General features: G+C 45.2%; 3 protein-coding genes across 8 annotated transcripts in view; 1 reads left to right on the top strand and 2 right to left on the bottom strand.

The window, feature by feature from the left end:
- adam15 (ADAM metallopeptidase domain 15) overlaps nt 1-7726 on the bottom strand; it is a 30032-nt gene extending 22306 nt beyond the window's left edge. For 4 of the 6 annotated variants that reach the window (XM_085423983.1, XM_085423984.1, XM_085423985.1 and 1 more), the window contains exons 1-2: nt 7141-7726; nt 5296-5387 (exon numbers count right to left, since the gene is read on the bottom strand). In XM_085423983.1, coding sequence (XP_085280109.1) covers nt 5296-5387; nt 7141-7291 — 243 coding nt within the window. In that variant the 5' untranslated portion in view covers nt 7292-7726. The remainder of the gene's footprint in view (nt 1-5295; nt 5388-7140) is intronic. The other 2 variants (XM_085423987.1, XM_085423988.1) reach the window with 2 other exon arrangements.
- A 1606-nt stretch (nt 7727-9332) lies between these two features.
- Nucleotides 9333-21481, bottom strand: part of dcst1 (DC-STAMP domain containing 1) — a 12293-nt gene continuing 144 nt past the window's right edge. Inside the window, exons 2-16 of the mRNA XM_085423982.1 lie at nt 21254-21379; nt 20784-20858; nt 20574-20702; nt 19031-19170; nt 18749-18917; nt 18391-18534; nt 17620-17741; nt 17379-17533; nt 17206-17305; nt 17030-17125; nt 14649-14775; nt 14000-14116; nt 13479-13621; nt 10740-10838; nt 9333-10478 (exon numbers count right to left, since the gene is read on the bottom strand). Of these exons, the coding sequence (XP_085280108.1) occupies nt 10380-10478; nt 10740-10838; nt 13479-13621; nt 14000-14116; nt 14649-14775; nt 17030-17125; nt 17206-17305; nt 17379-17533; nt 17620-17741; nt 18391-18534; nt 18749-18917; nt 19031-19170; nt 20574-20702; nt 20784-20858; nt 21254-21379 (1841 nt within the window). The 3' untranslated portion in view covers nt 9333-10379. The remainder of the gene's footprint in view (nt 10479-10739; nt 10839-13478; nt 13622-13999; nt 14117-14648; nt 14776-17029; nt 17126-17205; nt 17306-17378; nt 17534-17619; nt 17742-18390; nt 18535-18748; nt 18918-19030; nt 19171-20573; nt 20703-20783; nt 20859-21253; nt 21380-21481) is intronic.
- dcst2 (DC-STAMP domain containing 2) overlaps nt 20804-21481 on the top strand; it is a 17850-nt gene continuing 17172 nt past the window's right edge. The window contains exon 1 of the mRNA XM_085423979.1: nt 20804-21381. The gene's annotated coding sequence lies outside the window, so the exon portion shown is untranslated. The remainder of the gene's footprint in view (nt 21382-21481) is intronic.

Below are 21481 nucleotides of genomic sequence, written 5' to 3'. Positions count from 1 at the left end.
GCTTTACAACTCACAGCTGACTCATGAATAGTCAGCGTGAGCATCTCTGCTCTCCTCCCACTCGATGATTAATAACCTTCAGTTTTGTTTTTCTGGAAAGCTGGACTAACATGTGACCTGGACCGCCCTCGCTCCGTTCGGATCTTTCGTTTTAGTGGTGATACTAAACAACAACACGTATTCCTCACATCATGGGCTGCAGTCCTGCAGGGTTTGAAGGGGAGATTTTGGGTGAAGTTCTCCTTTAAAAGTGAACAGAATTCCCCTCTGAGGCGTGCTTGTTTCCCCACCCTCTCTGAACTTTGTACTGTGGTGGGGTCAGATTATTGTGCAGCAGGATGTGTGTGTGTGTGTGTGTGTGTGTGTGCTGGCTGAGTCATGATCGTTGCAGCTGGGAGGGTCCGACTCTGAGAGGCAGCGCAGAGGAAACTGAATCAGCGACATACTAAACTCTGCGAGCTGGAAACATGCAGCTGTTCAGACCTCTGATTGGTTCCTCCAGACGAGCATGACAGCGCCCCCTTTAGGTTCATTTCTAGAGCACGCAGCTGATGTACAAAGATTTTCTTTCACCGCTAAAAGAAACAGGCGTGACTCGAGTTGCTCTCGTGTGCATTTTTTTTTTTCCCCAAACGGTCCAAATAATTCCCTGAAAGCAGACGAAGCAGCTGGAACAGATGTTACTGTTCATGTTACTAAAAATGGCGAGCGTGTTATTGTAGCTCTTAATCTGAAGAACAAGAATTATTAAAGCAACAAATGCATTATAGATGTAAGATGGTTCATAGACTGACGTCAGTATTTAGAACTGCAGAGACAAACTCTGGGCGGAGAACGGCGGCGTCGTCGCTGCTGGGTCGTTTTTGAGTCGGCTTAATTCATCGCTAATCAAATCAGAGTGAAACACAAAACGTAATTAGCTCCACTGCAGGAACTCTGCTTTTTAAGCCAAATCAGAAGCTCCACAGTGCTGTGGTTCAGGAGCTCCACCCGGCTGGAAAATCCTGATTTTGATCTGAAATAAACGACTTTCTTATTGGCGAATCGTTTAATAATCATAGATTTAGGAACTATGATTAAGTACTGCAAACAGTAAAACTGGACACTTCATTATTATCAGGAAGTCCTAAAAACTCCCTGAAAAGCCTTCAGCTGATCCAAAATGCTGCAGCAAGAGTCCTGACAGGGACTAGAAAGAGAGAGCAGATTTCTCCTGTTTTGGCTTCCTGTTAAATCCAGAATTCAAAATCCTGCTCCTCACATACAAGGTCTTAAATAATCAGGCCCCATCTTATCTTAATGACCTTGTAGTACCATATCACCCTATTAGAGCACTTGGCTCTCGCTCTGCAGGCCTACTTGTTGTTCCTAGAGTATTTAAAAGTAGAATGGGAGGCAGAGCCTTCAGTTTTCAGGCCCCTCTTCTGTGGAACCAGCTTCCAGTTTGGATTCAGGAGACAGACACTATCTCTACTTTCAAGATTAGGCTTCAAACTTTCCTTTTTGCTAAAGCATATAGTTAGGGCTGGACCAGGTGACCCTGAATCCTCCCTTAGTTATGCTGCAATAGACGTAGGCTGCCGGGGATTCCCATGATGCACTGGGTGTTTATACACCTCTCTGCATTGAATCATATCTGTTATTAACCTCTGTCTCTCTTCCACAGCATGTCTTTATCCTGTCTTCCTTCTCTCACCCCAACCAATCACAGCAGATGGCCCCGCCCCTCCCTGAGCCTGGTTCTGCCGGAGGTTTCTTCCTGTTAAAAGGGAGTTTTTCCTTACCACTGTCGCCAAAGTGCTGCTCATAGGGGATCATATGATTGTTGGGTTTTCTCTGTATGTATTATTGTAGGGTCGACCTTACAATATAAAGCGCCTTGAGGCCACTGCTGTTGTGATTTGGCGCTATATGAATAAAATTGAATGGAATTTCTGTGATTTTGGTCCTGGATGCGTCTCCTTGTCTCACTTGGTTCCCTTTGTGTCCTGCAGTCTCTCTGCATTTGTGAGTTGAAGCTATCGTGCTTCCACTTCCTTCTCTTGTGTTTGAACTCCCATCAGCCTGCACAGCTGAGGTTCACAAGGTCGTCCCCTGCAGGTCATTGACCTCGGCTCGCTTCTCCTCTGCCAGGTCGTTGGGCGTCGCTGAGACGCTAAGACCTTTGTGATTGGTTTTGCTAAATTTGCTCTGTGTTTTTTTTGCCCCCTCAATGCTAATTGGATTCTCCCGTGCTTAGATTCACTGTCGCCTGTCGGCTCAGCCGCTCACCTTCAGCTCATTCAGCACTTTGAGCCACGCTCAGTCTGCCCTCACCATCACTCCTCCATCAGCTCGACTCACTCCGAGATTTCAGCCAGAAACAAGTGCGAGTCACACAAAGGAACATAACAGTCAGAGATCACGGAGTTCTTCATATAACAGCAGTGCAATTCACTGAAAATATGGAAACATTAATGAATGGACTGGACCCCGTCGGACACTCCGGTGGGACAGCTCTGGTCCTCTTGCTTAAGAAACCTGACGTCTTGCTATCTGCAGACATAAGCGAGAGGCAGTCACCTGAATATATGCTATATGTAGCCTCATTTCCACACAGTGCAATGATGATGTTCCTACAGACTAACTTACAGGGCATTTAAGGGGAGGCCTGCAAACTCCTGAAACGCGGCCCGGTGACACGTACAGCTGTGCCCGCCCTCTCAGCCTGCTGATAATCAGCCCTCCTCGTGTGTCTGAGCACATACATGTGTTTTAATACTTCAGGAAAAGTTCATTGCATCACTTTTTTCTTTCACTGTTGTGATTGTTTCTAAGGTTTTTATTGAAAGTACATTTCTGTTCCAAAAACCTAATTATAACCTCATCCTCCCCTCGCTGTGTTTTTCAGCCTCTCTCGCCCACTCTCACCATCTGTTACCACCCTCCCTTCTTGACAGGTTTCTCCCTCTTGCCCCTAAAACTCGCTCTCCATGCAGTGAGGTCATGTCTCTCGCCCGGCCTCCAGATGATGTCAGAGCTGCAGAAACTCTGGGCGAGGCCGAGAGCTGCCGACCACAACAGAGCAGGAAGAAAGGCCGAAAAACAAGGAGGAGTGAAACAGCAACAACAGGGAGAGAGCTGAGGCCTGGTTTACGTCGCGTGTCAGGAAGACACAGGGGAAGCACGACGTCAGGCGCCGCCAACGACAGCCAAACACAAACAAGGCCAGAGATGAACTTTGTTCCAGTTCTGTGAAAGCCGAAGAACGGCTCGCGTGAAGGAAAGCAGGACTGATCCCACCGGTGTTTGATGTTCTCTGAGCCACAGCTGCGACTGCGTTACACGACATCCACGATGTTGCAACATCTGCTGAAAAGATCCTCCCTCAGAGGAAGGCTGACGGTGGGGGAGCCGGGTGGGAACGGTCTGTGGCTACTTTGTGAATGGATGGATCAGGTGACCCTGAGCCATGTTAAATGGAAGTTCTTCCTCCCCACCATCACCATATGGAGTTTATATGGGACCATCTGATCACTGGAGATCACAGCTGTAAGGTCGTCAGCTTGCAGCACGAAGCAACTTAAGACTGTTGCCATGGGGAGCTATGGGCAGAGCACCACCGGTGATGGTTTTGCTGGTCAGAGCTGATGGTCTGGGGTCCTTCAGCCCCGCTCTCCTACTCTCTCTTCCTAAACTCCACGTTCGCTCCTGGTTGGGTGGGGTTGGGATGGGTGGGGGTTTCTACAGGAAATGATTTCAGAGCTTCTCTCAGCAGCGCAGGAAGTGTCCATCCTCTAACAACGCTCTTTCCCCAACTTCCCCTTCTTCCCTCCTGCAGTCAGGTCTCAGCGTGCCTACAGGAAGCTTCTGGTGAAAACCATCAACGCTGCGGCTTCCTTCCTCTCTCAAACAGTCACAACGTCTCAGAAGTTGGACTGAAACTGAGACAGAGAAGGTAAAGCCGCCGATTCCTGCTGCTCGTCTGCAGAATAAACTCCGCAGCTCTGCCGTCAGTCTTTGTGGAGCGCTCAAGTTTGAGGGTTTCCGTTCAGGTCAAACGAACTTTATCCAGCATTATCAATAAAGCTACACACGCTTTTCTCACCGTCACTGTAAACGATACCTTCTTTACAAACTACACCACAAAGAAACAGCCTCCTCACAAACACCTGCGACTGTTAGCTAACGTGAATCATCCAACAGCATCTCAGACGCGTGTGCAGCGCGTCAGTGTATCCATCGAACACAGACACAGTCCAAGCAAGAGTCACGACTTTGCTCACTGCTCCCACACTCGCTGGATGAAGACGCAGTCAAAGCCTGGCTAATATGTAGCGTGTCCTCCATAAATGGAGACTTCTCCAGAGTCTTCAATGATTACTGCAATCAGCTGTTTCTCAGAGGAGTCTCGTGGCCTGCTGATGCACTCCACAGTGGACTTCAGTCTCAGTGAGCTTAGTGCAGATTCTGGTCTGAACCTACGATTAGCAGGAAGGTCTACGGTCGCTGGCTGAAGTCCACGATGGTGGAGTTGGACAATGCTCACCTAAGATTGTCTCTGTGGGAACTGACTGTGGACAGCATCGGCCTCTCAGAAGGACAGTAACATTCAAAAACGTGCAAATATCATTTTTCTGGCTCAGAGTGGATCTCTGTGGGAGGACTGCACATGTAAGTCCACGCACAGAGAAAGGCAATCAGGCAGCATTAGCCTAGCTGAAGGATCTCATTTGTGTTGTATCATCACCTGAAGAACAACATGTTGTGTTTGTGCAGATGATTTCTGTGTGCAGGAAAGACCCTGTAACCTGTCCAAGTAACGTCAGTGTGGAAACACACAATCTGTGCTGACACTTCCACCCCCACAGCCCGGCCACGTCTGCTGGAGATAATCTAGTGCCGGGCAACACAAAGACTTCATGATTTGATGTTTGACAAGAGAAAAAAATATTACAAATGAGGACTGGTGAATATTGAAAAAGTGAAAAACATGATTTAAAATCTCCTCCTCTTGTGTTTTCAGCTGTCTCTGTCCTCATAACGCTGCCGTACATGCAGTTTGTGGAGGCAGAGCTTCACGCCCTTCATGTCGTGCCCAAAATACTCGCATCAGGTAACCGCGATAACAGATGGGCGGGTTAAATCAGCTTTGTTTTCTCAAATAGGGAAGGGAAGTGTGTGTTTGAATGTGTTTCCCACCCATCCCGAATATCCAGTTCCAGCTGGAAACCAGACTGAGCTCAGGACCACTGCACCAACACAGATACTCCACCCAAACAGCAGCACCACCTCGAAATGACATTTTCATCCTACCCGGAAAGCTTCCTCGAGGCTCCGTCTCCGCCCGTCCACCAGAACGAATGGGCGAGTTTTTGCCAGCAGTGGGCGTTGGCGTCTGTCCACACCTGAGAACAAAGACAGACGGTGAACTCCAGCAAGCTACTGGGAGAACTGGGAACACGGGGTTCCACACAGAGGCTACACGATCATGTTGTTTCTATGGCAGTTTTATACTTGCTAATTATTAACAATTGATCTGAGAACCAAGTGTGTGCTGTCTGACAGCCAATCAGAGGCCGTCCGCCGTCTGGACGCTCTGTCGTGTTCACGCTACAGCAGGTTACAGAGAGGCAGTCCGATTAGCTACCACGGCAACATGCCAAGTATTAAATTAGAAAGGGGTCAAAGGTTACACCCGTTTGTATTGCCATCTTTGAAAGCGCCCTCATTAGCATCACTGTTCTCTGTGATGTCATGAGGATGCAACTATTTTTCACATTTATTTTTAACTTTAAATTTATGTAATTATATAATCAGTTACTTTCTTTTTTTAAAGTTAGCCCAGACTTGTGAAAAGTAGCAGATCCACAGTGATCACAGATAAGAGTGATTGTGAGTTTTTGCCATTCTTCAGCACAAATGTCTCCACCTTATACGAGCAGGGACACTATTGGGTGATGCTTAATTAAACAATCTTAATTGTAGGCGCGTACATAATCGTGATGGACGTGATTCTGGAACATCTGGAGTTTAATGTGTAAGTAATCTTCCCATTTTCTTTATGGTGTGAAACGAAGAAACGAAACTTAAATTCTTTTATTGTAATTTACAGAATTATAAAACTCTATGTGACAAAATAAAGTCAGACAGAATTATTCAACGTTAGAAGCCACATAGCAGCCTTTCCTTGGCTGCCATAGTGGCGTGGTCACAGGTTTGAGTCTGTCACGCAATCTTCCAAAACTCAACAAAAGTGCTTCCAAGTAGGTCCGCCTTCAGGATGTGTTGTTATGGCAACAATGGCAACAACACCAAGAAATCCTAGATCGATCCAAATGGTCATCAGTTTAATCCAGACAAAGGGTTAATCCAGCTGCGGACAACTGGCACCACCACCATCACCTCACTGCCCACGAGGACCTCACTCCCCACGAGGACCTCACTCCCCACGAGGACCTCACTAACCAGGTTAAAAACTCACACTGGTCCCCACAGAAACATATTTATAAACACAATAATACACACGAACAGGCTGAAAACTGAAACAATCCTTGATTAAATGTTTTTAATGAAATATTTCTCCTACATTTTCTGTCTGTAGAGCACATTTGTTCTCTTTTATTTAATTATTTTTTAAACCTCTAATTTTGGTTTTTCCTGATGTAAAAATTGACATTTTGGAGGACGACTTTGCACATAACCAGGACTAGTCTCCGTATAGTTATATTATATTACTTATCACAGCTACATTCATTGTTTCCTGTTCTTTGATTAAGTAACTACTTCATACATAAATAAATAAAACGTAAAAATATTTTTGAAAATTAAATTAATGTTTTTATTTTAATCCCAGTGATTTTTCTTTTTACCCAGACTTCTTGGGTTTTGGACATGTTCATTATAATTTTAAAATTTTCATATTACCAAGTTAATTTAAGTAGAGATACAGTATGTTCAGCTTTATGATTCTTTCTCTGATTATTGTTTACACATTTCTAATTAAATGTAAAGAGGCTCCTTTATTTTTTTGTTTTATTTTCAATAAAAATAGGTTGAGAAGACCAGATTCAGTGATTTTTGGATGAATTACATGGTTACTTTTTAAGCTCCGGGTGTATTCCTGAATGACGGTCGGCCCCATCAGTCGGTTATCGTTACCTGTCACCGTGGCTGTCAGACTGTCGGTACCGTCCGTCTGTCCGTCCCGAGGCAGACTCCCCACATCCTGGGGTGCGTTCAGGGACCGGCAGACGATGAACGCAGCACGGCCGCTGAGCAGTAGCAGCAACAGCCCGGTAGTCCCGCTCATCCTCTCTGCGTCACCGGCAACCAGCAACAGGTTGCTGCTGTCTGATGTGTGTGTGTGTGGCAACCCCGTCCCGCTCCCGTTACCTCACCGTGTCCGAGCTCTGGGAGAGGCTCCGCTGAAACTCCATGGCGCTTCTTTTCCATGTAACACCCACACAAAGCGGCGTGTGCTGTCCCGAACCCCGGGCGGGGGAGTGTCCGTTACTGTCGGTAAAGTAGCGGGAAATCACGGCTCTGGCTCGGACCGTTATCTGCGCAGCTCCAGCCAAACGTGTCATACAGTCCCAGACTGAGCGCCAGTCCCGGGAGGACCCCGCCAGCTCCTCCGGCTCAGGGCGTTTGTTTCCGGACAGCTGGGTTCATCCGTGTTTGGAGGCCTGAAGCTGCTCATTAACATAGCGCTCCGGACCGTCCGTGTTTATACTGGGACCGACGGTGACGTCAGCAGGCTGGCCGAGGAGACAGGAAACACAGCGAGAGACCCTTCAAAGTAAAACAGCGTAAACCTTTATGTACGTGTTGCAGCTATTTTAAAGATTATTATTATAATTACTAGAAAATGCTAGCTGTTTTATAAACGATTTAGCTTTTGATGAGGAAATTGTAGTATTTCTTATCAAATGCTTAACATTCAAATTTATTAAATTCACAATATTCTTTTTTTTCCTGCATTTTTGTGCCAAAATTGGAGAGAAAATGATTTAGCATTAACTGGAAAAGTGCTGGGTTTGTACTTTTATTTATTGCCTTTTTTAAATAAACAGATTCAGATTAAATAATTGAAATAATGAAAATTATTTTTAATTTTTTTTTTTACCTTTTTCAGAATCAGAATCAGAATCAGAATACTTTATTGATCCCTGGGGGAAATTATTTAATGAGCAAGATAAAATAAAATAAAAAATAAAATACTTCCCCAAAAAAGTAATCCCGTTACTTTACTGATTACTTATTTTCAAAAGTAATTAATCACTTAGTTACTTAGTTAATTTTTAAAAACACGATTTACAACCTGAATAGTTTATAAAGTGATAGATCTTTCAGCCCAATTCTACATTTTTACACTCAGTCTTTCAAATAGATGCAAGTAAAACGCAGCAGAAAATAAATAAAGTCACAGACTCAGCGGTCCTGTTGCTCTATTTTCACCTGTAAAGCAGGAGTGGGGTAGGCGGAGGTTTACCCTGGTACAGGTGTGCCGCAGCAGTCAGTGGAAGAATCCGCGAGTTTCTCTGTGAGTTTCCCATTACGTCGTAGCTACTCGGTGCTTGTTGGAAGTTTAGGGGTTTTTTCACTGTAAAAAGAAGTTTTCTTCCCACGCACAGCGGACACTAATGTTTTTGTCACTTTTTATGGAATCAAACTCAAAGTAAGGTCAGTGCTTCCACGCTTTAAACGCTGCACGCTCATACTCTCTCCCACACTCGATATGTGATCCATTGTTGATCTGCACACAGCTGTTGTCATGAACGTCGCACTCGCTTACGTCACTGTCATGAGACATTCTCGCAAAAAAAATCACGGTTTTAGTAACGCAGTAACGCAGCGTTCCTACGGGAAAGTAACGGTAATCTAATTACCGTTTTTGCAATAGTAATCCATTACTTTACTCGTTACTTGAAAAAAGTAATCAGATTACAGTAAGGTGTTACACGCGTTACTGCCCATCTCTGGTGGGAACGAAGGCAGGCAGTAAAGTAAGACGGTGAAAAATAAACCTCCCAAAAATGCATAAAAAGTTAAAAAATAAAATAAAGACACACCAACACACACAGATGATAACTCTTCAGTGGATTTGAACACTTCCTGTCACCTGTTTGATGTGACGTCCACAGGTTGAACCAGGCTGTGTTATTAACCATTCAAGCAAAGACATGCAAACATATTAGAGTCCTCCAACAGTGTGGAAATATGTTGGAGCTTTCACAAAATCACAGAGATTTATTTTGCTTTAAATTTAATTCTTTTGTTTTGTTTTAAGCATCCCTCCAACCGAAGGAGCTTCATAGAAGGGTGTGGTGGTGTTGAGCCTGTTGGTGTGGTTCAGCATCTTGTAGCATACCTCCTGGATGTCTCCTACATGCCTGGGGCATGTTGGCTGACCTGAGGAGCAACAACAGATGCCTCGAGGTGCTTTATCGTTTAATGCAAACATGAGCATTACCCCGTAGGAGTCAGAGGAGGTGGCTGAGAGTCTGCTCTCTGTTTAAACTACAGGAGAAGACTGGTTTCATCTGCAGTTCTTGGCAGGTTGATGCTACCTACAGACACCAGAACAAAAAACCAAAGACTCTTAAGCTCACAGACATGTTTGCGTTTGTCTAGTTTACTCTTTCAGGTAACTGAAATGACTTTTTTTGTTTTACTTGCTGCAGCCAGAGGAGAGAGGAAAGATGCTATCTCTTTCTTATTTTCTTTTCTAATCTGCTTCATGAAAAAGAGAACATGACAGCCATGTCTGTTTGAAGGACTAATGTGAGTTTAAAAGCAGTGTTACTGGTGTTCCTGTGGTCCACATGGAGCTGAATAATTAGTGTGTTCGGGAGGATTATGAGTCACTGGGGTCAGAAACAGTTCAGGGAGCGCCTCAGAGGTGCACCGCTGTAAACTGATCCAGAGTCAGATTGAATCTGAGCGAACGCGGCACGTGCTGCTGCCGCTGCAGAGGATCAGCTGCTTACATAACTCCTCTGTACATACGGCGAGTAATCGGATCATGTGATCACACACAGTGCTGTATATCAAATGTACTGACTGTACAGTTTAGTTAATGACTGATTGTTCCGTCGGCTCAGTTTGACCACACTGATGGTTTCACAGGGTTTAATGGGAGACGGATACATTCAGCAGTGGGTTACCACGGTAGCAGGATGCAGCTATTCAGGCTGATTCAGAAAAATAAAGTTTGCAATAAATGCAGCTCAGAGAAACCTCTCACAGAGTCAAATCCACTCTCACTCTCACACTAAAACATAAAACGAGCTTCAGTCCAGTTTGAACTGAATGTGTTTTTATTGCCTGAAGCTCGAGTCTGCCACGAAAAACTGGACGACTTCTTCTTCATCCAGGTGGAGCTTCCTCTCTCTCCTCTAACCGCTGGCGTAGTGCGTCTTCTCGGAGCTGGATGCTTCCTCTCCGTGATGATGCCAGCAAAGGCGGTGCCCCCACCTGAGCAGGCGCTGGAACACCTGAAGGCAGCAGAGGAGACGTGAACACACGGAGACGTAGCACAAAGAATCCAGAACTGCAGTCTGTGTGAGAACTTTGCAGCTGCAGAGGTGAAACTCCAGGACAAGAAAACATTTTTAAAACTTTATGTTGAGTCAAAAATCGGTAAAGTTTAAGCAATGTGTCGAATCAGATTTGACTGATGTTTTATGTCCCAGTGAAAAACACCTCTGAGAGCAGACTTCCGTGAAACGTGGTTCTACAGGCAGGAAGCCACTCACCGTCCTCTGTCCACGGCTGATGATGCGTTTCCTGCTGCTGCTGGAAATCCGGCCGTGAATGTGCAGGTTGTAAAGGAACAAGATCCTCGTCTTCTCCCTCTGACACACAGACAGAGACGACGTTTTGTTTTACATGCATGGAAAGTCTTTATATGCTTCACATTTCTGTCTGAAGACCTGAAATCTAAAACGCGATTCAGTCGCTTGGATCAAAGCTGAGAGAAGCTTAACTGGGACCGGCCTGCTCTTCATCACCTGGTGCTGACTGTGTGCCCAGGTGAGTGACGCTCTGCAGCAGAAACATGATATATTCTCTGTATGTGCAACAACACACATTATTATTATGTCACTGATTTAGTTTAAAGCGATGTTTTCTTGCCAGTGTTGCATTAAAATGACTGTCACCTGATCTCATCTGTATACAATGTTCACGTGTTTACACTTCTGTAAAAATGTGCAGAAATATAACACAAAGCTGTTCTCCTGTTACAGCTGCTGTCGGCACAGGTTGGAGGTCAGAACCAGAGCTGCAGGACTGGAAGCTTCCTGAGGAAACGGCCTGAATGGAGCAGATTTAAATAAAGTTTGAGGATAAAGGAACGTCTCGATCACGGCTGTATCCGAGTACTCTCTGATCCTCCGTGTGAACGCGTCAGCAGCAGCAGCTGATGCTGGACTGCAAAGTGCTGAGTGTGAATGTGCAGACCACGTGTGCACCTGAAGCTCATTCATTCGCAGCCTCGCTCGCTCTCTCGCTCTGAATGTCTCTCGGCCACAGTCAGCTCAGCTGTAATGCTCTTACACTAATCTGCTCTCAGATCAGATTTACAGCATCTCCCAGGGTTTAAACAGAGCGTGCGTGCTAATGAGTTTGAGCGGTTTACTTCTTCATCAGTTCAGGAGAGGAAGTGACAGTGTTTGTGATCAGTCGTGACCAAACACAACAAACACCGCCATGAGGAAATGGACACACACACACACACACGCGCACACACACGAAGGAAACGCTTTGATATTCACTGAAGTCTGAGCTGAACGATCACCGAAACACAGAGAACTCGAAATGTTAACGCCACACAAACTTCTGATTTTACACAAATCAGAGATGCAACATCAGTTTTGTTCTCATTTAATGTCTCTGTATTTTCAGTCCTTTATTTATCCTGGTAAAAAATCTCTTTGAGATTAAAAATCTCATTTCCAAGAGAGACCTGGCATCATGGCAACAAAAGTAAAGATACACGTACCACACAAGTGTATAACATTTAAAACAAATACAACATCCTGTACGAACATGTGAAAAATATACAATAACAGATCGAATTAAGAGCGACATTAAAAACCATCACACTGAGTAAAAGAGTTATTCTCCTTTAAGACGGACTTAAACTCCCCGAGGGAACCAGCTCTGATCATTTCAGTTCCTCCTGCAGATGATTCCAGGAAGCAGGGGCGGCGTGTTTAAAAGCCTTTTTCTCCAATTCTGTTCTGATTGTTGGGACAATCATTTGTATGATATTGTGAGAACGCAGGCTCTATTGGTTGTGGTTTTTACACATATAAACACACAGATAAGAGGGAACCAGCCCAAGCAGAGATTTATAGATAAAGATCAACCAGTGGGAGAGTCTGAATATGCAAAAGGTGGATTTCCATAGTCAGTAATAAAACATGAAGCACAATGGTACACAGTTTCCAACCTCGTAGGCGGTGGGCAGGTGCATTCATAAAAAGCAGGTCACCATAATCCAATAAAGGTAAAAAAGTTGCATGAATCAAGCGTTTTCTCACTTGGAGGGAGAAACAGGAGGGATTTCTAAAAAAGTAACCTAGTTTTAGTTTTAACTTCGACACAAGCCTTTGAATGTGAGTCTTAAATGACTAATTCTGATCTATAATGATCCCTTGATACATGAGACCATTTAAATTTCAGTTCCTTGAATTGTTTTAATCTTAGGAGACGTAGCTAGCGACTCTTTGCCATTCGAGAATAACATGAACTTGGATTTATCTGGATTTAACACCAACTTAAGTCGAGTTGACACATTTGATTTGTTCTCACACATGAAGGAGCTTCTTTATATATTCATGTGGCAGGAAAGGAGGGGGGAGGAGGGCACACAGCACTTTACAGCCAAATGTATGTGGACAGGCCAGAGAGGAATTACCCAGAAACCCTGCATGATGATGTCTCAAAGTACAATTTTAATACATAACTATGGGTTGTTTTGTTCTCCATTCTGTTGGCTCCACATATTTGATTCCCAGGTTTTGGTGCTGGATGTCCTCAGGAGATATTACAGCTACTTCTGGTCTCGATCCTGTTTCATGTTAGATGTTAGGTGAGCGTGTAAACTGCAACATCGCAGAGCCACCTGTTTACTCAAGCACTACTGTGTTACTGTGCCAACATTAATTTGGATTATGAAAAATTAGCATGTTAGTGTCATACAATCATATGTTTGCTTGCAGACGATGTTTTACTTTATTTTATTCCACAGGCAAAAGTGTGTGTGTGTGTGTGTGTGCATGTGTGTGCGTGCGTGTGTGTGTGTGTGTGCGTGCGTGCGTGTGTGCGTGCGTGTGTGTGCGTGTGTGTGCATGCATGTGTGTGCGTGCGTGTGTGTGTGCGTGCGTGTGTGTGCATGTGTGTGTGTGCATGTGTGTGCGTGCATGTGTGTGTGCGCATGTGTGTGTGCGTGCGTGTGTGTGCATGCGTGTGTGTGTGTGTGCGCTCACCTTGGGGTTGTAGAAGGCAGCAATGACATGCCGGAGCCGGTTGGTGTAAATCTGAAGGCAGCTGAACAGCGCCACCAGCAGGACACAACACACACATCTCACATAGACCTCAGCAGAGAGGGTGGAGGGGGGGGACATGCACTCTGAGGGGGGAGAGGAAGAGGTGTGGGACACTTTTGTGTGTAGTTTGAGACAAACTGCGCTGTCAGCAAAAGTTCGGCAGTCGAGACTGAAACTTTCAGCATCCAACAAAGCAAACGTGGACATTTACTCCCGTGTCAGAGATGTAACTGACACACATGGACACATAGTAAAATCAGTCTGATTTAATTAGCGCCTGTGTTCATCAACATGAAAATCGGAGTCATTAAAATGTGCTGTCAGGACGATGCATGTGTAACAGTACTGTGTACTGCCCTCTGGTGGTCATCTTTTAGGCCTGATTCTCTGGTTGTTTAATGATCTGGTGAATTTGAATATATGCTAAACAAATCCTGTGTGACCTTTGACCTATGACCCACCCTGGTTATCACTTTGGATATTGAGGGTGGACGAGCTGTTGAAGGCTGAAATTGTCGTCCTCAGGAGGCGGGCCATCATGGTGTCCCCTTCCACTCTGATGTCCACCTGGTGACTACCTGCAGAGAAGGGGCGGAGTCACAAAGTGAAACTCCCTGCAGTCAGCGAGTTCAATCTGCAGCATTTCTGTAAGATAATCCTAAACACATGAGATAAGAGCAGAGTAACATTTATTATGGGACTACCTGTATAAATAAAGGTTAAATAAAATATTTATTATTTATGGGTCGCCGGGGAGCTGGAGCTACCACGGGACGAGAGGCGGGGTGCACCTCGGACAGATCGCCAACCTGACGCGCAGCGAAAACAGAATATATCCTGTCCAGTTTGTGTGTTTCACAAAGTTTCAAACACAAGTGTTGATATCAGCTCCACTTATATGAAGTGTTACTTAATACAGGTTTTAAACCTCTTTCACTCCAGTCATCCTGCTGGTCCTTCAGCAGGACATCGAAATGACCCCCAGCAGCTCCAAACAGCTGATGTTCAAATCACCTGCCCTGCACACAGCTGACCCGTGTGTGGGATTTAAGACTGGAGAGTGGAGAGTGGTGTGTGTGTGTGTGTGTGTGTGTGTGTGTGTGTGTTTACTGGTGATGTTGAAATGGGTGAGGGTGTGTCTACTGATGATGTCCAGCACGTGGGACAGCGAGAAGTCGACAGTCAGCAGGACAACGGACAGCAGGAAGACCGTCAGCACCTGAAACACACCTGACATCTGCCAACACACACACACACACACACACACACACACACACACACACACACACACACACACACACACACACACACACACACACACTCACTAACTTTAGTCTGCTGTCTTGGCTCTGAGCTCTGCTACACACAGACAGGTGGGGAGTGAAAGGTGGGGTTAATGAGGGGTTGAAACAGGAAGTGGTGCAAAGCAGCAGTAAGACTGGAAATTCTGCAGCTACAGTGGGATGCAAAAGTTTGGGCCACCTTGTTCATAGTCATTATTTTCCTGTATAAATCGTTGGTTGGTACAATAAAAACTGTCAGTTAAACATATCATATAGGAGACGCACACAGTGATGTTTGAGAAGTGAAATGAAGTTTATTGGATTTAAAGTGTGCAAGAATTGTTTAAACAAAATCAGGCAGGTGCATAAATCTGTTGTCATTTTATTGATTCCAAAACCTTCAGAACTAATTGCTGGAACTCAAATTGGCTCGGTAAGCTCAGTGACCCCTGACCTACATGCACAGATGAATCCAATAATGAGAAACAGTATTTAAGGGGGTCAATTGTAAGTTTCCCTCCTCTTTTAATTTTCTCTGAAGTGTAGCAACACGGGGGTCTCAGAACAACTGTCAGATGACCTGAAGACAAAGACTGTTCAGCATCATGGTGGGAAGGACACAGAAAGCTGTCTCAGAGAGTTAAGCCGTCTGTCTCCACAGTTAGGAACAGATTGAGACAATGGACCACAGGCTCAGTTCAAGTTAAGGCTGGAAGTGGCAGACCAAGAAACATCTCGGAGAGACAGAAGCGACGGTGAGAACAGTCAGAGTCGACCCACAGACCAGCACCAAAGACCTGCAACATCATGTTGCAGCAGATGGAGTCGCTGTGCATCGTTCAACCATTCGGCGCACTTTACACAAGGAGATGCTGCATGTGAGAGTGATGCAGAGGAAGCCTTTGCTCCGCCCACAGCACAAACAGAGACGCTTGAGGTTTGCTGAAGCACATTTGGACAAACCAGCTTCATTCTGGAATAAGCTGCTGTGGACTGATGAAACTACAACTGAGTTATTTGGGCATAACAAGGGGCGTTATGCATGGAGGAAACAGAACACAGCAAGAACAACACCTGCTGCCTCCAGTAAAATATGGTGCTGGTTCCATCATGCTGTGGGGCTGTGTGACCAGTGCAGGGACTGGGAATCCTGTCAAAGTTCAGGGACACATGGATTCCACTCAGTATCAGCAGATTCTGGAGACCAATGTCCAGGAATCAGAGACAAAGCTGAAGCTGCGCCGGGGCTGGACCTTTCAACAAGACAACGCTCAAAATCCACTGAAGCATTCATGCAGAGGAACAAGTACAACGTTCATCTCAGCCCAGACCTGAATATTATTGAAACCTGTGGTGTGAGTTAAAGAGCGCTGTTGATGCTCGGAAGTCATCAAACCTGAATGACCTACAGATGTTTTGTAGAGGAACAGTCCAAAATACCTTCAACCACAATCCAGACTCTCATTGGAGCCTACAGGAAGCGTTTAGAGGCTGGAATTTCTGCAAAAGGCAGATCTGCTAAATATTAATTTCATCTCTTTTTTTTGTGGAGCCCAAATTTATTCATCCGCCTGATTTTGTTTAAACAATTCTTGCACACTTTCTGTAAATCCAATAAACTTCATTTCACTTCTCAAACATCACTGTGTGTCTCCTATATGATACATTTAACTGACGCTTATATTTAACGATTTATACAGGAAAATAATGACTATGAACAAGGCCGCCCAAACTTTTGCATCCCACTGTAAATGAAAAACCTGCCAGGCACGAGGACAAGGTTCAAAGTCACAACCTCAAATACTTTTTTATCTTTATTAAACTAAACTGTGATCATCAGCTATAAAAACAGTAAAATGTGTATTACACCTTTTCTGGGTGTATTTGGCTGAACACAGACTGTGTCCTGAAATTGCACCTTGAATTTATAACGGCACAGAAATCTGCTATTGCTGCATACCTGTTTGTGAGAGTGCTGCACTCTGATTGGGCCACGTCTAAACACGTTATTTATAAAAATAACTTAAACTTAAAAAGATGGAAAAGTGGTATTTAGGGTAATGATCCTTTAACAAATCTGCAGATTTTTAGGTGAGTGCAAAGAACTGAGGAGTCACGTCACTGCTGCTATTACAGTGGATTATTTCCTGTGAAGCACTTTGTGAAACACTACATAAATACTGCCAGAGTTACTGCTCTTGAACGCACCACTTGTTTGACCTCTTCGGGGTAAATTTTCAGACTGCAGGGGTTGATCAGCTTGTTTTTCTCAGATTTCCTCAGAGGCAGCAGGCAGCGCTTCCCCTAAACGCAGCACAGGAGAGGACAGGACGGTCAGACCGTGGACTGTACTGAAGTGAGGATGATGAGGATGAGAATGATACCGCTTTCCGTCTGCGGGCATCGATCTGTCTGAAGTAGGTGGTGATGTAGACGTTGTCGAAACAAATGTCCCTGTTGTACTGCCAGAGGTACCCAAACGCCCTGCAGAGGAGAAAAGAAGATGGAGATAAAGGTGTGAATCTTAACGGGATGAAGGTGAAGGTGAGACTCTTACTGGGTGAAGAAGGTGATGAAGGTTAAGGAGAGGAGCATCTGCAGGATGTTCAGCACCCGTCCCGTCGTTGATGTCAGTTTCTGGAAGGATGTTTTGACAGCGTTGGTGAACTGTTGGTCCAGCAGAGCTTCGCTCAGCGCCGGCTGCTCCTCCTCCTGCGAGACGACACGCAGGTTACATTTCAGCCGACTCTGGGTTCGTCCTGTGGGTGGTGCTGGAGGACCGGCGGTGCAGGTCTGACCTCTACGGTGAGCTCGGCGCTGAACTCTCTGGACAGCAGGTCAACCGAAACATTCAGCCGGTCGAAGAGTTGACCAAAGTTTCCCTCCACGGGAATGTTGTCCCTGCACCACGGAGTCATGACTGATGGGAGGAGGAGAAGAACTAAAGATCACAGCAGCTGCCTTTTCAGCACCACAGAAGAGTCACCAAAACACCAAGACTATCAACCCTGAAATAATAACTCAAAAATAATCTGCCGTTTACGTTTGAGGACACTTGAGTACGATATACCGCTCAGAACACTGAAGCTAATGTTTGCACACCTTCAAATTTAAAGGTGCTTTTTGCAAAACCTTGAGCTAAATTTAATAAAAACTTCCACCACAAGATGGCAGCGTTTACCAGAAAGGTTTAGTGTAGTCGTTTTTTTACTATTTAAAAATATAACTGCTCGTTTTTACTCTTCGAGCTCCCAGAACAAGTCGCTAAATATTACTTTAATGTGAATTCTGTACAAACTAGCACCGAGCTAACAATAATAGTGTTGTCATGCTGTGTTGTGATTGGATGCTAAACTCAGTGTCACCTTGTGGCTCAAAGTGGTATTACACCAAAGCGCCGGAGCCCAATTTCAGTTTTATTTTTTAAAGCAAAGACTTTCTGGTGACAGTTTAAATGTATTCTGATGCTGATGTTTGTGAGTTAGAAATGTCTGACTGGAAAGAGTAGAGACCGCGGGGTCAGCTGGATGTGGATATTTCATAACGCCGTGGTACGTATAACCTTTTACCTTTCATGATGTCACACAGGAAGTGAAACTTCATTGAAATGCAGAGGATGTAGTTGATGACGGGGACGGGGATCGCCTCCAAACACGCCGTCCACCTGTTGGCGAACCAATCGACGCACCGCTGCACGCCCTGAGCCACCACACCTGGGGATCAAACCACGCGCGAGTTCTCATCTTTAAATGACGTTTGTGAAGCAGGTGTGAAATCATTTTGAATCACATTAGTGACGACATTTAAAGCGATTGTTTTCTCGTATTGGTGACACGAGGATGATGATCAACAGTTTCCTTCTGTATTGTGTTTCCTGCCTGAAACCTTTGAACTTCACGTCTGGTGTTTCTGGTGTTTCTGACTTACTGTCGCACTGCTTTAGGGTCTTGGCGGTGAACTCCTCCTGGGTGCTGTTACCGCCGCCTTGTTTAGTTTCGAATCGGTCGTATCCGTACTGAAGGACCATCTCGTCTCTGATGTCCTGAAACTTCTTGCTGACATTTAAAGCCTCCAACTCAAAACCTTCTTTATCATCCTGGAAGAGAAGCAAAAGATCTGAGGCCCCTCAGCTTCATGTTCATGGCAGTAGGTAGGGTGATAATTATTATTATGTTAAACTAGAGGAGCTTTGAAACATGTTCCTCTCACCATGAGCTCCTGTGTGATGATCAAAAATGGCTTGATGGCTTCTCTCCACAGTAGCTTGCTGTGACGGACCTGCAGGTCCAGGTTGCAGCTCACAGACACGGCGGCGGCCTCCACGTTACGCTGGATGTTTGAAACTGGGCCTGCAGACGGGACGCAGCATCACATGACACAAAACTCACCTGAAGACATGTTAATCAGGCCCATTCAGCCGCTGAGGTAACCAATCGTATCTGCATGTTGTATTATGTATTTAGTAAAAGATTTAATCAGCCACAGACAGACTGGGTCCAGTGAGGCCTGTGGACCCAGTATGTCTGACTGTCTCAGTGCACTTTAATGTTGGACGACTCAGACTCATAAATGTTACTGTGCAGGCTCACAGGATCAGTGACGTCCTTTAAACCAGCGGTCTCCAACCTTTGTTGCGCCACGGACCGGTTTATGCCCGCGATATTTTCACAGACCGGCCTTTAAGGTGTCGCGGATAAATACAACAAAATAAAACCGGTACCGAAAAAAAGAAGATTTATTCATAACAGACGTGAAAAGACCCAGGAAAACAGAGTTAACGATAAAGACGATAACAAAATAACGCTGAAAACCAATAAAAACCCTGAAAACCAGACATTTCACACCTGAGCCTCAACTCTCGCGGCCGGTACCGGTCCGAGGCCCCGGGGGTTGGTGACCGCTGCTTTAAACACGTTCCAACACTCGCTTTTATGTCACTCCATCACATGAGAGGTCTTTGTAGTCTTTGACATTGTAGCTGTTAATTCATTCATATGTATTTAGTATTCATTCATCCTAAGTGGTCGAAATGAAGGTTTTTGGTTCATGAGGATGAAACATTTCACCTCTCAACAAAGAAGCTTCTCATCTTTAAAACTGAAGATGCCTGAAGTGAAACGTCTTCACGAACCAAAAGGAAGTGCAGCCGGCCTCAGCCTGAGCCCTCGGGACGACGCACACATTGATTGTTGCCGTTGGTGTTGTCTGAACTCTTTAACACTGATCAGTATATCAGCCTATCCCAAAGTCACACGGGAGCAGGTCTGTGTGACTTCAGACAGCACTGACCTCTGCTGGTTTGATTGCTGCACTTTGTTTTTAACAGTGTTTAATGTTTGCTGATAAAGTGTTATTAAATCTGTCCTGCTGATCAATATTTTGCTGACATGAAACAGTGGAGCTTGTAGAAAAGTTATTTGTGGGTTTTATGTTTTTTTCTAAATGACGCATCAATGATTTGGTTTCAGGGATTCTGACCAAACACACGAGCGAGGGGAGCAGAATGAAGACAGTTTGGACATCTGTGCTTTCACAGGTACAGACGAGAGGAGTGGATCCTCCCTCCATCTCCTTCTGAGCTCATTATTTTTGTTTTTTCAGTTAAAAAGCCAAATATGTGCCGATTCCTGCAGATTCATGAAACTTTGGACTCACTGGACACGAGAATGTTTCTGATACGACTCCATGAAAAAGATGACGGCACTGACCACACTGTGAGCCGTGTGCACACTCTGCACAGGCGTCTGTTTACCTGCGTACAGCACAGACAGGGCCAGCAGGATCAGGTAGGAGCGGCCACGGGAGCCGAGCATGCTGGGAAACACGAGGAGGACCGAACACCTGAAGGACGAAGACAGGAGTCCGCCTGCGAGACACACAGCTGAAACACACACTCGGTCAGATCTCCACGTGTTTCAAACGTGTTTCAAAGAACAGATGTGAGTGTGCGACCTCGCCTCACCAACAAACAAACATCCTACTGCCACCTTCAGGTCAAAGGTCAGCGGGAGGTTGTGGGCAATGCCCAGGAACAAGACTGTTGGTGAGACGAACAACAACAGGAGTCAAACATCACATCGGCTTTTTTCTAACAACCTTTCAGAATAATAATAAAAACAGCTGGAAAGTAAAAGAAGAGCTTTGCATTCGTTATATTTATAGTAACAAATGATAAAATTACACAATATTAAAAATAAAGACAACAACAATGTGACTAAGTCATAATAACATCAGCTAGTATTTTACAATGAATGAAATTATTTAATGAGAGGCTGATTCTGTGCGCGCTCCTGTTTCCTCCGAACAGCTGATCGGCCCCAAAATGAGCGCAGCTCTGCGGCGTCTTTTCGCTCTGATGCCCGCGCTGGTTTCCAACATGTGCGGATTGAAGCTCAGAGATGAACCGCCCAGGTGTGTCGCTGGAGGTGTTACCTGTGCCGGTCGCTACTCCATACAGCGCCCTGAAGAGCGGGCGAGCCACCGGAAACTCCTCTGATTGGCTGAAGAGGAACCGATGGACAACTGGAGGCAGGATGGTCTGAACGCACCTGTGCGCCGCTGTAAGGAAGCACAAACACCTGGAAACAGGTTTTGACCGTCGGCTGGCAGCCTCAGGGCTGATCAGCTCCACCACCTGAGTTTTGAGTTGTTGTGGGTGAA

This window comes from Rhamphochromis longiceps, linkage group LG11 (genome assembly GCF_057381845.1).
Source record: "Rhamphochromis longiceps isolate RC_006_pf linkage group LG11, R_longiceps_female_GT1.1, whole genome shotgun sequence".
Lineage (NCBI taxonomy): Eukaryota > Metazoa > Chordata > Actinopteri > Cichliformes > Cichlidae > Rhamphochromis > Rhamphochromis longiceps.
Note: the sequence above shows the minus strand (reverse complement) of the source record. Positions and strands in the feature narration are given on the sequence as shown.